We start from the raw sequence: 16,880 nt of genomic DNA, 5'->3' as shown, positions 1-16,880 counted from the left end.
GATCTTCTCTGTTAAGCACCTTCCTGATACACAAAAATCTCAGCCATAAGAAGTATATGGTTTTCTGACTGTTAGAATCTAAAGTGCATAACTTACAATATAAGGACAATGTCACATGGTGATTTAAAAAACAGTCAACAATTATAAGATATAAAAACTTACTTCAAGTGATCAGTAAGGTTCAGGCTATATATCTCTGGTAGAATAATCACTTATTTAAAGATGGTATAAGCAAGGCTGTGGTCTGTCTCTCAGTAAGTTTCCCCTCAGCTCAGCATAGGATATGTTTGGAAAAGATGTTTGGGAATCCCCGTCATTTTACATCACTCGTGACGCAGGAGAGCTTCCAAACCTGACCAGTGAATAGAAGCCCCTCACCTGAACACCTGACGTCACATCTTGCCTTCTTAAATTCCCTCTGGGGAACCCACTTGGCTTGTCTGGAGGGTAAGAGGAGGGAGGGGAATTAAAATGAATGAATAAGACCTTTGTTAAGAGACATTTAAAAGAAAGGTATTGTTTTTGTTTGAAAGAGTTTCCAGGCTGGAATGAAATCTTGAATATTACTACCGCACCCATCGTGCAGAAGGTAAGACTTAGGTTGTGAATTATGCAAGGATTACTAATAAGTCATATCAAACTATGTAATAGTGATACAGTTTTTGACCACTTGGTGGCAGTATGAACACACACGCACACGCAATGCCATCAATTTAAAGTCCATTCTTGTTCAAGCAGTTTCACCGGCATGGCAGGATATTATGGAATAAAAAAAATATGATCATTCATGGAAAAAAAGACAATATTGACATATACAGATTATTTAAATTGTTTAGGCTTAAAGGAAAGCTGTACTGTGAACTTCACGTGTGTCTGCCTGAGCACGTGTCACACAGAAAAGCTAATTAGGTTTGTTTGAAGAGTTATCACTAGAAGAGAATTGTAAAGTACACGTACAATAACATCAAACACGCATTTATGCACAGGCACACAGATACACACACGAACATACTCACATAATTAACCTGGAAATATTCTGGTTGTACAAGAAATTAAAAATGACAACAATATGTTTTGTGTCTATAAAACAAATCTCCTGCGTTAGAAACACAGTCTCCGTATCCATCAGAACAGTTCACAGAAATATTCACTCACATGTGGAAATCAGTTTATGAAGGAACCCTTAAAATAAAAGTATTATGTATTTAGACAGAAGGAATCTCCTCAGCACGTTCACACAAAACAAGAATGTTAAATGAAAACTGTTCCTGACTTTCTTTTTGACCTCTGAGTTTTGTCAGCATATCACTTAAACTCGGTGCTCATATCGAACAAAAGGGAAATAAATGTGCTTAGAAAAAACACTTATTTTGCACACGTTTCATGTGGGCATGGGTTTTAAATTGCTTTGTTTGGTAGTCATGTTTATTGCCTGCGATTAATGAGTAACTCGGCGAAATACGGGGAATTGGGTGTGGAGGTCTAATGGAGTCAAAAGTGACGTTGCCCAGCAGTCTGAGGGCTCTGCTTGCTTAAAACTAGTTCATCTTTAGGTTTCAACCACGTCAAGGAGCCCATGGTAAGTTTTCCGTCACACATGTATGTTTATTGGTAGGATTTGTTTTGTTTATTTTGGGAGTTGTTTTTTTTTTAAGGTGAATGAATGAATGTTACTGTCGCCCTTCAGCAGATGACCACTTGACTCGCACAGAAACCGTTTTCGTCTGCTGCCATGAACTCAATCAAAAGTCTGTCTTCTCTGGCCATCTGTTTCTGTATATTTATGTCAGCTTGTCCTCTGGGTTCAAGTAAGAGAAAAAAAATATTCAAAATATTGTATATTGTGTCATAAAATAATATGTGTATAAACAAAATAATTAAAAAATGTATTTCGTCTTTTGGGAAAGTTGATATTTAAACTTAAATAAAAATGAACTGTGAGTGATTAGGGGGGGGGGTTAATTTACTATATATCTTCTGTATTCTGTCTTTTTATATTTTTTTTCCATCTCTGTAATTTCTTCCCATGTTTTAATCTCAGCAGCCTTTGCTAGTACCAGCCTGTGGGGTAAGAAGCTGGTGTTTCAAGTCCAACCGTGTTTGTGGCAGTTACACTCGGGGGTTCCGGTACCAGCCCTCAGGGAGCTCAGTGTGTGCATGAGTTTACGTCGCACCATTTCAGCAGACTGGACAGGTTTTGAATACAAAGCTCCAGGAAACAGAGAGACGGAGCTGGGTCTTGGAGGCAAAAATGGAAAACTATTCGTAAAGTTGTTCGGACATGAGTGGCAATATGAAAATAATCTTACAGTGAATGGGTGGCACTCTGTCTGTCTTACCTGGTCGGGGCAAGCTCAGCGACTAAGGATCTCCATCAACAGTACCTTTCTGATTGAAATATGTCTAACAACAAGCCAGCAACTGTCCAAAAACGGCACTCTCACTCTTGGTGTGTCTCATTATGTAAACGCAAATGGTGAAATCCAACCGGAGACTGGCACTAACTTGGTAGGTGAGATAGCTCTGTTTCGGATGTGGGCCAGAGAATGGAGCCTTGAAGAACTGAAAAACCTGAACTGTACAGATGGGGATTTGGTGAGCTGGGACCTAAAGCAGTGGACCTATAGCTGCCCCCCTGAGCCCAGCATCAACCTACACTGTGGTAAATACATTATGGGCTTTTATTTTTGCATTTCACAGTCATCTAGTTTGGACTATGCACAGTTTTCTAGCTAACAGGGAACTTCCCAGCAACATAAGCAAGCCTAAAATTCATATTCTGAAATATATTCTTATGAAACATGACTCACAAGTTTAAAGATAATGTTTTCTCAGTGTAACTTTCTTAAGATATTTTCAGTCTTCAGATGATAAAATATTTTTTGGGAAACTTTCCTCTGTGTGTTTTACATTATTTCATATGCAGCACTTTGAGCTGTTGTGTTGTGGAGATTTTGGAGCAAGACATTATGGGAAAATATATCAGTCTGCCCATCTGTAAACTCTTAGAGTGGTGTTCAGATAGCCTTGATGATGCATTCATGGTCCTCAGTCGGTTTTGGTGTCTTAGGCTGAAATGTCAAAGATGGCATTTATTTATTCTGGGACTTTTCACCTTACAAGATAAAAATTCCAGTTTTTCACCTGCTGGCCTGTTAAAGATTAGTCTCTGTGGAGTTTGTTTGTTTTCCTAAGCCTGCATGGGTTCTTTCCAGGTGCTCTGGCTTCCTCCCACATTCCAAAGACATGCATGTTGGGTTAATTTTAAAATGGCTATTGGTGAATGTGAGCTCAAATCTTTGTCCGTCGCTCTATGTTAGAGTTGTGATAGCATCGTGTGCAGGATGTACCTCCGCTCTCACTCAAAATCTGCTGGGCTAGGCTGGGTCCTTATAGCAAATATGAAAATGGGTGGATGATATTCCAAATGTTGGATATTTTAAATAAAGTTTAGTAAACAGAAAATTATCCACAAGGCATTGTGAGATTGCTCATGACAAAGTTAATAACAGTTTGAACTTATTAAAAATGTTTTTTCCTAAGATTCTGATATTGTTGAAATGTTTTGATAAGTCTTAAACTAACTTACATAACACTACATTAAAATTATGTATTATTTAAATGAGAGGGGGGATAATATTGCAGTTAGTAAACTATTTAAGATAATAACAGTTCATTTGTTCTTCTTTCTATATTTTTTTAGCATGGTCATTCTACACAGTCAAAATGGAGACGTGCATATTTAACACGTTAAACCCGGGAAATCTTTTGTTGTCACTGGAGGAAATCTCTAAAATCTGGGTAAGAAAAACTTGCCTGAATGCAAATACCCAGATTTGTCTATCACAGTAATTGACTGTCTCTGTCCTCTTTTACCAGTTGGAAAGCATTTTCCACAAAAACACATCTATCCATAGCATCTTAGTGTCATCCCCTTGGTAAGATGTTTTTTCAAAGCTAATCTTTCTCTCAGTACACCTAAAAACGCAGAACGCAAAACTACTAAATAAATAAATGACATACAAGTATCTCAAATTTGTGTTTGAGCATGGCCCTTTAGTTTAATAATAGAAATGCTTTCATTCTAAATGTTTGCTAATTATAACAGCTGTTCTTGACTCTCCTGTCTCTAATTTCTGTTCTCTCTGTTCCCATCCAGCAGTAGCTGCCCCATAGTTAATGATTCTGCTACTCTAGACAAAGACCAGGTACAATTTGATTTTCAGTGGAAAGAATCAGTAATGTTCTCCAAAAATAAACTAATTAATGAATAAATGAAAGTCTTTATTTTTCTAAGGAAGCAATCGTCCTACACAAACCCTGATATCTGTCATGAGACAAATAAGCAAATGAAACCACATAACTTTCCACTAAAGTTCTGAAAAATTTCTGTTATTTTCAGGAATTGGAACTGTTATCAAACACAATCTGTGACAGCTGGTAAGATTTAATAAAAACCTCGAAAAAACAAGAGAGAATCACAAATTACACGGCTGCAAACAAGCTCATGTATTTTGGATTTATTTCTAGCTTCAGCTGTGAAGTGCACATACATGTGAATCCTCCTGCTGATGTTGAAGTGGTTCAGACAGAGATTACAGCATTGCTTAGTTTGCGCTCCCCTTTAAACTTCCTTAATCTGTCAGTTCAGGGCAACGACATTGTTGTACTTCCTGTAGGTGAGTATACTCTGCATAGTTCGCTCACACACACATGCATGTAAAATAACCTTCTTTTGTACTTTAGTGCACTACTGGATTAGCCTAAAATATAATAATGTATGAACTTTCCACGTGTTTATATTTCACACCCACAGGCATAATTAGAACCAGTGCACATTCCTGCAATTCTAAATACATCTAATTGTACTTAAAGCTTTCTTTCTTTTTCCTTTCAGAGCAATTCTCCAATTCGACAGAACCTGCACCAACTGTCAGCTCCGGTATCGATACACCTGCCTGTAAAAATCTAACAATTAGAAGTGCATTGTCTAAATCGATTGCAGGAAATATGTTTTGTCATGTGAAGCAAAGTCTGCAAGACATTCCCCACAAGCGTTGTTATAAACATGTCACTTAAATTTGCAGAGACAACGCCAACTCTCAGTCCATCAGTTCATCCAACGACCAGAGAGCCTTTGCATGTCAATGACACTGCTGGTCAGTTCACTGCACGACTCACATAAATCACATTTATGAATTCGATTTGTTTCTTCAGTAAACAGGTTCAACTGTTTACTTTGTTATATCACAAAATGTCCATTCAAATAAATCACTGAATGAAATCAGATGATGGGCGATCTGCACAAGGACCCTGTTAAACAATAAAATGTTCACATCAATGTTCATGTAGATTCCCACAGATTAAATTCCTTTCTTTCAACAAAGTATTGAGAGAGTTTAAGAGGTGTTTTTTTAAAGTTTAGTTTCACAAGTAATCATAATAGTTACAGTTTTTCAAACACATTGTAGAATTAACTGTTTAACTGTTTTCCCTCCTGCTGTAGAACCAGATCAATTCTTTAGAGTTGATTTGTTCTTAAATATGACTGGAAACCCTTTGGATCCAAAGGATATCATTGAGAAATGGGTAAAACACTAATATAATTGCACTTGAAAGATACTTAGAAAAAAAAGCAAAACAGTTTAAACAAATTTCTTTTGTTTTTGGCAAAAGGTGAAAAAGCAGCTAGAGGTGAATAACACGATGAGTGTACTGAATCTTGACATAAAAGAGAATGCTGTCAGGTGGGTGGCAATAGAACTTCATTTTTATTGCACATTTTAGACCCTTTTAACATGTTTGCCATACAAATATGTCTGTCTAATATTTTATAGAAACATGGAGCATTATTTCAATTTAATGGTGAGTACGCGCTCAACTATAGAAGCAAGAGAGGGCCTATAAAGTAAAGTGGTGTATAATCCATTTTAATATTAGACAAGAACGACTCCATTTACGTTTAGCTGTCTCTGTTTCTTTCTTTAGATTTCTCAGGACCAACCAAAACAGTAAGTGACAATGAATATGGAAGAAAGAGATATATTTATGTCTGGTTTTCTGTAATACTGTAATTCAACTTCATTTATATTCAAATTCAGAAATACTTGTTAAAATCGGTGTCTCTAACTACTAACTGCATATTTCATTATCAGATATTACTGTGCCTTCCATGTTCAGGAATGCAACAAAAACACTGTGGCAGAAATTGAAATCCTAATTCAAGCTGCCTTGGTGTCAAAGTATCAAAATCACTCCATTATTATCCAAACTGTGGAAGTGATGATCAGACATATAGGTGAGCTATATTTCTGGTACAAACAAAAACCTAGGTAAGTTATGGAAGACTAACAGTATTTTTTTTTTCAGTGCCAAAAAACTGTTCAGAAGACACTAGCTTCACAATCTATGGAAAATACATATGGCCTGAAACATTTCCACAAAGAATCCAAGTAATGGGATGCATCACGCCAACATCAGAGAGAGCTTTCAGACTCTGGTAAGACATCATCATATTCCTAATCGGCAGATTTAATATTTGACCAGAGGCAATGACACTTTAATAGCACTGTTTATCAGACTGTTAGACTGCTTTATTGCTATATAAGAGATTATTACACAATATCCCCCATATAATAACAAAGTAGGCTAATATTTGTTTATCAATGAGACAAGCTTTAGACAAGCTATGAAACATCAATTTATCTTGATAATGAAATATGGGGAAAAATAGGGTGTTATTTCTATTTTCTTTTAACTCGTTAAGATCTCTGTGATCTTTGTCAGAACTGCACACAGACAGTTCAGCAAGATGAGGAAAGCTTCTCATATAATGCCCTGTTCCAGCTACTCCACCCACACCATGTGCAATTCTGACCCCACAGACGTAAAACTGACGGATCCCTGCCAGCCCACAGCTCAATCTGAAAAAAAAAAATCAATTTCCTTTAAGTTGATTATTAGTGTAATGACAAACCTCAGTTTTTTATGCTTCAATGATTGCATTATCACGACACGGAAATGACTGTGTAATAGGGGTAATCAATTTTATGATCTCTTAGTGAAACATTAAGATTACGCTAACGTTTATTAAAATCATTATTGGCCCAGGACAGGGTTGTTTTTTCTTCTTCTTTCTTTTTTCTTCCAGAAGCCAAGATATAGATACAGTGCGACTTTGTGCAACAACTTCAATTAGATCAGACCATAAAGATGTTTGATGTTCTCTTTTTATTATTTCCTCCTCCCTTCAATTCTCTGGTCTGTTTAGTAAGTTAGACACTGAAACTGACACGACCAGATGGGCTGATCCTAACATGAAGAACTGCCACCAACATCTATCAATATCGGACCTTAACAATATCACTGTCACTCCTGGTAAGAGGATCGACGTGCAGTCTGTTTTTATTCCCATTTCTTCACAACTTCAACACAAGCCAAAAAACCCTCTGGTGTTAATGATTTCCAGGTAATGCGGCTGAGGTTGTGGTGGTGATTCAGGACCTTGTAGTTATTCAGTTAGGCAATAGCTCGGAGCTCTCGCCTTCTCACCTGGAATCTGTGGTGGAAAAGCTCAGTGAAGTAGTCGATGAAAGCATCGTTAACTCTGCGGTTGGAGCCAACATCGTCACTATTGTTTCTGATATTCTGCTTTCCAACACTGATGTTACTCCGGTTTCAAACACGTAAGGAAAAATGAAAGTGTGACTCCTGCCCAAGTTTGATGAGCTGTGCATTTCTGAATCCAGTTCTTATTTACATGCTAATCTAAATTTTTTTCTTCCTTGCAAAAAGTTTCCTCAATCTGACAGACAGGATGGCGGATAATATGATATTCCAAGGTGAATCTGCTAATTTAACCGCTCCCCCACTGGGATTTTCCATGATCAATGTGGATCCAGAGGAATTCAGTGGTCTCACCTTTGGTGCATCAATTGTTTCACCAACTAAGAGCCCTGAGGTGAGAGGTTGGAAATGCTCTAATGAAGAGGGAAGTGAATTTGACATATTAGAAATTTCCCTTAATTACAGAAGTTATAAAATATGTTAAAGTAAATGAAGTGCTATATTTGTATTAACTCAATGCGAAAAACAAAAACAGTTTCCACCTGACTGCTTATAGGATAGATTTAGTTGCAATAATGCCCTTGAAAACACAGGTGATTGTTCTGGCAAACAGATATTGTGGCCTCAAGCAGTCATGGCAGATTGGGTTTTAACAGGAAAAGCTCCATGATCCATACAGGCAGTTTTAAAGCAGTGTGCAGCAATGTGACCCTGTTTTATTTTTCTTTCTCAGATGTTTGTCGACCAGGGCTTTGTGAATAAACTACATCCCACAGCAAATGCAACAATCTCTTTGCCTTCTGCACTCAATGATTTTTTCCCTACTGGAGGGAGAAATACAACTCGTGTTCAGTTTCAGTTTTATGGAACACACGAGCTTTTTCAGGTACTGTATTCTTCCCGTGCTATTTGTTACATTGTTTGTTAATTGTTGTTCTTGTTATTCTTTCTTCTTCAAAAATCTACAGTTTATTAGGTGTAATATTTACAACTTCGACTTTGGAAAGGTTGCTTTGTTTTTGAAATCTCTATAAATCCATAAAGCTGGAGCGAGGAGAAAATAAACCTAGCGTTGCATAAAAACACATAACACAACCACTCACAACTGTAACTAACTAGAGAAACTCAAAAAAAATATATCTGGCTTACTGTAATAGGGTAAATTTGAGGTTTCACAGGGATATTAAGTGCCACATAACTTCTTGGCTGGATGCAGTGACCCCCTGTGGTGCCAGACAACCATTTTTTTCTTTACCATCACATAAGAGAGATAGCTAGATTCTGCTATCTTTGGATAGGGTCAGATTAGTTATTTCCCTTTTACACTTTTCATACTAACTTTATCCACGGGTTCTCGACTTGATGTTTACCCTACAAACACATTATCAGTTTAATCTACAGTATAGCTTATTTTGCAGGCTTAGCTTGATTCTACAGAACACTACCCCCCCCCCTCCCACACACACACACACACAAGTGGGAAGTGCAATCGGATGCAGTTTTACTGGTGCATGGTGGACCTGCATGGCTCTGTCATCCTGGGTAAAACTGGCATGATCTGGTTGGAACTGGAATCAAAATAACAGCAGTTCCTTTTACTGGACAGCAGGAAGGTGTTAAGTTGTGAAACCAGTTGAGTTCATACACATATTGTTAGAGTAAACCAGTTGAAAGCACATGATCTCAGTGGCAGAACTCTACATATTTCTATATTTACAAATTAAATTAAGAATTTAGTACATCTTCAATGGCCTTTACAAAACCATGGCCCCACTGTTGTTGCTTACTACGATTCATTAATCTGGTTGTTGATGTGCTGGCCATTTTATTTTAAATAGGACCTGGACATAAACAATGCGCAGAGCAACTGGACGTTGAACTCATATGTAGTATCTGCCAGCATCAATGACAGCAAAATCATGAACCTGGAAGATCGAGTAGTGGTGACCTTCAGTCATCAAATTCCTACAAAGGTGACAAACAAGTGCTGTTCAGTTTGTGAGTGATATGAAAGTGTATGGGACTCTAATATCATTCTACTTCTCGATATTTACAGCCACGGGACAAAGTACAATGCATGTTTTGGGATTTTTATAAGAGTGGTGAGTCAAAAATTCTTTATTATTGGATTTAGTTGATTGACTGTAACTCCAAACCCCTAAATTTGATAAAGCTTTCAAAACTTTTGAAGCTGTGCATCTGTTGATAAAAAGATTTGTGTTTGTGTGCATGTGTGGGTGAATCTTTGCTGGTGTGTGTGTGTGTCAGGTGGGCGGGGTGGTTGGAACAGCAGCGGCTGTGAAACCGAGAGTATTTCTCCATATCAGACCAGTTGTCTCTGTGATCACCTCACACATTTTGCTGTGCTCCTGGTGAGTCATTGGTCTGTTTTTTGTTTTATAGATTTAACTAGAAAACAAACTCCTACAGGCGCCAACATACTGTGTGCAATCTGGTCAGTGCTGGCTGCATGGGTATTTTTCTGCCAGCAATGTGAGATAGTGGTATTAAAGTCACCATGTGTAAAAATAAAGTTGTTGTCATATTATTAGTTTTCCAATAGCTGTGAGAGGTAAAGCCCTGCTCTCCGTGCCTGTGTCTTCTTGATGCCACTGTAGGCGATGCCAGCGTTTAGGTTTTGTACTTTTTGTGTTTCAGAATGTCGAAAGAACTCCTTTCAGTAAGGTTAATGAACAGATTCTGACAGTGGTATCATATATTGGATGTGGTATATCCTCCATCTTTCTGGGCCTCACTCTACTCACCTACCTTATTTTTGAGTAAGTCACTGATACTGATGCTACAACTACTGACTTTGCATTGAAATAGATTTGAGCATATGAAAAGTCTATGGCCACCTACATTTGTGGTCAGAAGTTTCCATACACTGATCGTGGGCACAGATTTCATGGTATTTTGGGCCTTCTAATTATTTCTTTGAAGTGCTTTTTTTTCCAGGGTGAAATGATTGTACAGCGTACATCTTTGATGACTTTACAAAACAACACCAATGTGAGTGATTCTGAAGGTTCTACAATGTCGAATTCAAGACATATCAGCTTCTTGTTATTGATCATGATTGGCTGGTAGTTCTTAAACTTGTGGTGTACAGTCATTCCAAAGAAATCATTAAAAGCCCAGAAGTTACCCAAATTAACATAACAGTCGTGCTCATAATGAGTGTATGGAAATGTCTGTATATACTGAAATCATGTAGATAAGAAAATCTGTAGTACACAGTGATCATTTTGGAGTGACTTTTAAAGCATCAGTCTGCACTGTGGTCTCATTATCCATTTATTTACCACAGGAAGCTGCGACAAGATTACCCATCTAAGATACTCATCAACCTGTCATCTGCACTGCAGGGGCTGAGCATGCTCTTCCTTCTAAACACTTGGCTCTCATCTTTCTCCAATTATGCTCTTTGTATTGCTACTGCTGCAACGCTCCACTATTTCATGTTGGCCTCCTTCACGTGGATGGGCCTGGAAGCTGTGCACATGTATCTCGCATTGGTCAAAGTCTTCAACACATATATCCCCTCTTATATCCTCAAGTTCTGTATTATAGGATGGGGTAAGGAAACATTTCTATGTGCCCCTTTCTGTAGAAACAAAATTGCTCTGCCAGGTGGCTTTAACTGACACATTGGGTACATTAATGGATCGTGATTCTAATCTTAAATTAGATCAAAATAATAAAATGTGTTTATTGTGAAAGGAGTTACAGTTGTTGGAATTGTAGAGGACATATTAAAATAATTGGGATGGACAAACAGAATAAAGTTGAATTGTTTTCTCACAGGTATTCCTGCAGTAATAGTGAGCCTGGTGCTGGTCATAGATAAAGATGCCTACGGCAGTCTTGCTGATGAAGAAATTGAAATGGTCCTTGATTCCACTGAAGCATTGTAAATACTGCAGTTCCGCAATATTACTGATATGAATACTGGATTAGAAATGTAATTAGTCTAATAAACAAATCAAGAGAGTGCTAATTTGCACTGGTTAGTTTGTATGGATGAATGCAAAATATAAAAATAATGACGCTGCTGTGTCCAATTTATTATGTGCGTTTGAGTTGATGAACTAGTCGTCTCACAGTAGAAGCTTGGCTAAGTTAATGGCATTGATGGGATTGCTATAGCTCACTGTTTAAATTGCATTTTGACTTATCTAATTCTCCCTCTCTTCCTACAGCTGTTGGATACAGAATGACATTGTCTTCTTTGTGACAGTGGTGGCATTTATTGGTCTGACCTTGTTGTGCAACATGTCTGTCTTCATCATGGTTCTGATCCAAATTAAACGGATTGGGGCAAATAAGCTTGCCGCAAACAGCCAGGGCTCTGTGCTGGACTTGAAGGCGGTTGCCAGTCTCACGGTTCTGTTAGGCCTCACGTGGTCAATTGGCTTTTTTTCATTTGGGCCTGCCAGAGTAGTCCTGGTGTACCTGTTCGTTTTCCTCAACAGTTTGCAGGGTAAGACTGAGTTGTAGTTGCTATTAACTTGATACTAGCTGCACAAGTGTAACTAATTTCCATTGCTTCTGTAAGCATTTTTCCTAAATTCCAGTGATTTTATAATTTTGTTAGGGTTTTCTCATCTCACAAAGATTTTTCTTTTTAGAATTAGTACAAGTGTTAAGAAATCCTTAAGAGTGTTGTCAAGGCTAAGAGAAAAAGATGAACTAAAACACAAATTTATATCATTTTTAATGTCAAACTGAGTGCAATTGAACGTCACTGTTATTCTTCTTTTGTTTTGTTTTTTTCATCAAGGCTTCTTTGTGTTTTTGTTCCACTGCCTGATGAAGGAAAATGTGAGGAAACAGTGGAGAATCCACCTGTGCTGTGGACGTTTTAGACTCCGTGAATACTCAGGTAGCAGTTCATTTTGACATATAACAACACTGCAGCATAATAGCCACATGGTTGATAGGAAGCATTTTCAAGATGCAGTTTTTTGTATTTCTTGCCTTCCGTGTTCAGACTGGAGCCGCTCTGTGACAGTCGGTGACCGATGCAAAAAGAAGAATCTCGTTAACTCGGATTCGGTCACTTCTGGCAGCTCTCAGTAGGTTTCTGGCTCCTCAGCAGCAGCAGCAGTAAACCAACACCAGGGGGCATGAGTGGACATCTGGATGAATTCTTCAAAGTTTTCCGTTGTTGAATTACAAACAGAAAGCAAAAGGTTCAAAGACAAACTCCCCAGTGCAACTAATGTGCAGGGAAAGCTGAAATATGTCTCAGCTTCACGGAGAAAATGGGTCCAAAGCCATCACTTAAACTCGGTCATGAAAATTAAGCACTGCTTTGATGCAGAAAGTAAAAATCCATTAGAAATCAGTAAACGTGTAAAAGCCGTACAATTCATTTTAAAGGTTAAAATGATTCATTTTCACATCCATGCATTGTAGTGCTGTTTAAGAAATCTTTCTTTGTAACAAAGCAAAATGTAATGTTCTGCACACTCGATTATTATCCATTTAAATGTCATGCAAATATTGGAGCGTAAAAGTCGTTTTTAAGGTTAATTTCAATAGGATTGTAATGTAATAGGGATTTAGCTGACTTCTTAGAGTATATTTTCTGATATCCTATACAGGATTTGTCACGGCTTACCACTGTATAATGACAGTTTAGCTCTGTGCATGCAAGACGAGATTTAACCTATGACGTAATTTTATTCTTTAACTAAAATGAAATAAAACTGAGCACGTCTCCTTGTTTAAATAAATAGAAATGGCTATGATTTAGTTTAGCTTGTACACAGATTGTGTACATAGTTTAAACATTGCGTTCTGATGATAGTCTTGTGTTTCTCTGACAGTCGAAATGGCAGCACGAACTAAACTTACACAGATTTTGCTTTTATTTTTAGAGGGCAGAGAGCTCCATCTAAGTGATCTATGAAATTCACTGGTATGATTTGAAAAATGAATTAAAGTTAGATTTTTCTGCTGCCTGATGTGTTAACTGGGAAACCTAAAGCTCAGGTCACTTACAAGCTACAGTTAAACTCAAAACCCGTTTTGAAACTTGGACTGCATAATGTTTTAATAGCTTGTCGTTCAGGTTCTGAGGAAACCTGCTCGATAGCATTCTGTTCATAGCTCTGTGTGTTCATGAGTGCTCACACGCCCACCCAGGCTACCACATCCAGTAACTTTAGAGGCTCTGCGAGGGGAACGTTTTGTCTTAAGCAGAAAAGAAAAAGACCAAACGCCTGGCGTTGGTTCTTGGAATCAAATAGACAACAGCCAAACGACATTTTTTTTTCCAATTGCTGCTCATCATTACTTTGATCAACCAGTCAATGCTAGGTTGCAGTCCTTGCTCACCTTTGGTCATCATCAGGTCAGGTAAGAGAAAGAAGTTACTAAAAATATAAGTGAAACGTTTTTATTAGTTCAGTCTTCTTACATGGAAGTTATTCTTCCTGTTCTCACAACAGGTTGAATGAGGTTTTTATACTGTATGTTTATCTCAATCTTTGATACTTTTAAGCTACACTGACTGACTTTTTTTTTTAACAACCCATATGCATTATTAAGCATTTCAGCCCCCTGATTTTGACATTTTTGATTGCACATGCATAGTTTATATATTTCTTACTACCAAGTATCATATCAAGTGATATGTGTTTTTGTTTTAATTTTTATTATTATTATTGTCATTCAGTGCATTGATTTTGTTTTGGTGCATTACTTGTTATCATTTATGAACCCTAAATTTTAAATTTAGGTGTCCTTTACAATCTTGCTATTTGTGTTGAATGTTTTTACATGTTAATCATCATCACAGCAGTGCGTGGTGTGAGTCATAGGGCAGCAGGAGGACCTTTTGGCCTTTTTATTTCTGTGATCTTAATATTAAATAAGCGTGCTTGTGGTTTAAAAAAAATGAGCAGATAGGATGTAATATATCTGTCAGTGTTAAGTATATAATGTACGTGAATGTAATAAAATAAATAAAGTGAAAATAGGTTTTTAAGCTTTACAATGATACTAACATATATAAGCTTTTTCATTCTCTAAACGCTCATAAGGTTTTGAGTTCCTTTTGTTTGTAAATAAATCAAAATTATGTATTATCTGTTCACCAGTCACAGCTGACCCATGGAGAGCAGAACAGACAGTCCGATCGCTGTTAGCGTGGAGCAGCACTCCAACTTCGTCATCCTGACATACTTCCAGGGGGACATTAACAGCATGGTGGATGCTCACTTCAACCGTGCTCTCAAGAAAGATTACAGTGCTAAGGAATCAGCAATAAAGACAAAGAAACACTCTAAAACTATTAAACTGGGTGAGAGTATAAACTTAACACTACATGGCCTCACTCTAACAGCAGAGTCAGCCAGTTTTATCTTCATTCTTTGACTGTCTGTCTTTGTCCCTACAGAGGACACAGCAAGCGCTTGTCAGGGCATTGCTATTGACTCCTACTCAATGTCACAGGTCTCCCCTGCATCACGTCTGCTGACCATCACCACTCCAAACAATACTTCTAGCTCCTGGTCTACATTCCCTACCAGGGCAGGAGAGGGCCCAGGGTTGTCGTCAATTGCATACTCCCTGTCCCCAGATGGGTTAAGTCTCACTGGTCAGCAGTATGCCTCATCCCTCCTCAATCTACTGCACAGCGACCGGGGTGAAATGGGACCAGTTGCCTCCAGTTCCAAGCCCGAGCTCCTTCCCAGCTGGACAATACCTCAAGGGTTTAGAGAGTCTGTGGACCCTGCTGTAGCCTTTGAACCTGGTAATTCTGCAGCTGTAAACCAGAATGTTTACAAAAGCTTACACACAGGAAAATGATAGAAATCCTTCTTGGATAGAGAATTGTCTTAGAATAAGGTTAAAAAAAATCCCTAAGAGGTTAAAAAAAATATATAAGGAAGTATAAAAGTAAATTCAGAGAAAGACAGGTTGCAATAATAATTAGTTAGAGTAGCCAATTAAAAACTTAAAAATTACTGCACTCACAGGAGCAATTAAATATTTTGAATTGACATACTTAATGTTTTCTGATTAGAGGATTTAAGATTTTCACTTATTTAAGATGATTGTAATGGCTGTAAACTGTCTTCTGTGGTTCAGAAGGAGATTTCAAGTCTCTTTATGATCAGTGCAGTTTTGTGGCATCTTTGCATTATTTTCATGATCTATTCCAAATTGCACTGTTCCATTCTTTTTTAACAGGTTCCAGTATTTTGGATTTTGGCATGTATTCAGGAATATAAGTAAAAATACTTCATTTCACTAGTTTCCCCCAGTCCCTCAACTTAAAATGTAAAGCTTACATGCTTGAATGGCATTTGGGCTATTTTATAACCGAGAAAAAAGCGACAGCCAAAACAAAACAAGAAAAATGAAGTTAACACATTAAATCAGTATCATTAGTATTCTTAAATTATCTCTGATACAGTTGAATTCACAGGAAAGGAAGCATGCTTTATATTCCCATAACAGAACACCTGATCCACATTTAATATGAATTATTTATTAAGAAGGTGACTACTGTGGAGGTCTGCAGATGTGCCAGAGATTATTATAGAGGTTATTATACTACAAAAGTCTAATTGTTTTTGGAGTTTTTTAAACCCCAAAAAGCTGACACTTAATATTATAGCTTCCTTACTTGTAGCACTTAAGAGTTTTGTGCACTTTATTATAAAAATTGCTTCTCTGTTAAAAATAAAACACATATAAATTTATCACATTATATATTGCAGCAACATTTTACTGAACATACTTCATTTTGCACATCCTTTAGAACTAAGCATTTGTCCTCCGTTTTTCAGGACGGCATCTGGAAAAGAAGGACTTGCACTGGTACTGAAGGGAAAACAGCTTCATCTACTCTGTGAACCTGTGGCTCTGTAAAGCTACCTGTCTTTCTGTAGCCGTTTGTACTTGTTCGACGGGCCTGCAAGGATCATCTGAGAACGAACTGAGAGGAAAAAGCTGTGCGAAATGACCTCAGTGCCTTAGCATGTAGTAACTGGAATAATCTTTCTAAAAAAGAACAGTCTCTGACAAACTGGTTCTTCAAGTCCGTCATTCCAGAGCACTGTATGTGCTGCTGCTCTGTTTGTGGTGGAGTTGAATGAAGGCTTTCTCTTTCATTTGTTTGCGGGCATACTTCAGTAAATAGGCCAGTATTAAGAATGAACATGTTGTAAATGTAAGATTTTGACATAACTTCTAATTAATCAATTAAAGTTTGTTTGGATTGGACCTTTAGTTGAAGTGAAAATATTTTATGTACATAGGAACAGACGAATGAAGGATAATGTACTGTAATAATT

At 37.5% G+C, this 16,880-nt stretch overlaps 2 protein-coding genes across 2 annotated transcripts; both read left to right on the top strand.

The window, feature by feature from the left end:
- The first annotated feature begins 1,732 nt into the window (after positions 1–1,732).
- Positions 1,733–12,648, top strand: adgrg4a (adhesion G protein-coupled receptor G4a). Its single transcript, XM_085372895.1, has 28 exons — positions 1,733–1,808; positions 2,042–2,662; positions 3,704–3,801; positions 3,880–3,938; positions 4,160–4,208; positions 4,403–4,440; positions 4,531–4,679; positions 4,898–4,942; positions 5,088–5,159; positions 5,507–5,589; positions 5,677–5,747; positions 5,838–5,865; positions 5,989–6,011; positions 6,156–6,298; positions 6,370–6,499; positions 7,271–7,377; positions 7,469–7,685; positions 7,795–7,960; positions 8,300–8,452; positions 9,405–9,539; positions 9,623–9,668; positions 9,835–9,938; positions 10,225–10,346; positions 10,877–11,145; positions 11,374–11,479; positions 11,769–12,049; positions 12,350–12,451; positions 12,560–12,648. Exons 1-28 carry the CDS (start codon positions 1,733–1,735, stop codon positions 12,646–12,648), a joined length of 3,582 nt encoding a protein of 1,193 aa, XP_085229021.1.
- Positions 12,649–14,688: 2,040 nt separating this feature from the next.
- vgll1l (vestigial like family member 1-like) lies at positions 14,689–16,411 on the top strand. The gene is made up of 3 exons (XM_085372885.1): positions 14,689–14,878; positions 14,975–15,331; positions 16,374–16,411. The coding sequence occupies exons 1-3, from the start codon at positions 14,689–14,691 to the stop codon at positions 16,409–16,411; spliced, it is 585 nt and encodes a 194-aa protein (XP_085229011.1).
- The last annotated feature ends 469 nt before the right edge of the window (positions 16,412–16,880 follow it).

Source organism: Diplotaxodon limnothrissa, linkage group LG2, assembly GCF_057381915.1.
Source record: "Diplotaxodon limnothrissa isolate DT_005_m linkage group LG2, D_limnothrissa_male_GT1.1, whole genome shotgun sequence".
NCBI classification, from domain to species: domain Eukaryota; kingdom Metazoa; phylum Chordata; class Actinopteri; order Cichliformes; family Cichlidae; genus Diplotaxodon; species Diplotaxodon limnothrissa.
Note: the sequence above shows the minus strand (reverse complement) of the source record. Positions and strands in the feature narration are given on the sequence as shown.

Bases quoted from the DNA above. Each gene is read 5' to 3' on its own strand.
- adgrg4a (XM_085372895.1), top strand. From the start codon at position 1,733: ATGAACTCAATCAAAAGTCTGTCTTCTCTGGCCATCTGTTTCTGTATA. The intron at 4,441-4,530 runs GTAAGATTTAAT...ATTTATTTCTAG, and splicing joins AACACAATCTGTGACAGCTG to CTTCAGCTGTGAAGTGCACA. The intron at 11,480-11,768 runs GTAAATACTGCA...CTCTTCCTACAG, and splicing joins CTTGATTCCACTGAAGCATT to CTGTTGGATACAGAATGACA.
- vgll1l (XM_085372885.1), top strand. From the start codon at position 14,689: ATGGAGAGCAGAACAGACAGTCCGATCGCTGTTAGCGTGGAGCAGCAC. The intron at 14,879-14,974 runs GTGAGAGTATAA...TTGTCCCTACAG, and splicing joins CTCTAAAACTATTAAACTGG to AGGACACAGCAAGCGCTTGT. The intron at 15,332-16,373 runs GTAATTCTGCAG...TCCGTTTTTCAG, and splicing joins TGCTGTAGCCTTTGAACCTG to GACGGCATCTGGAAAAGAAG.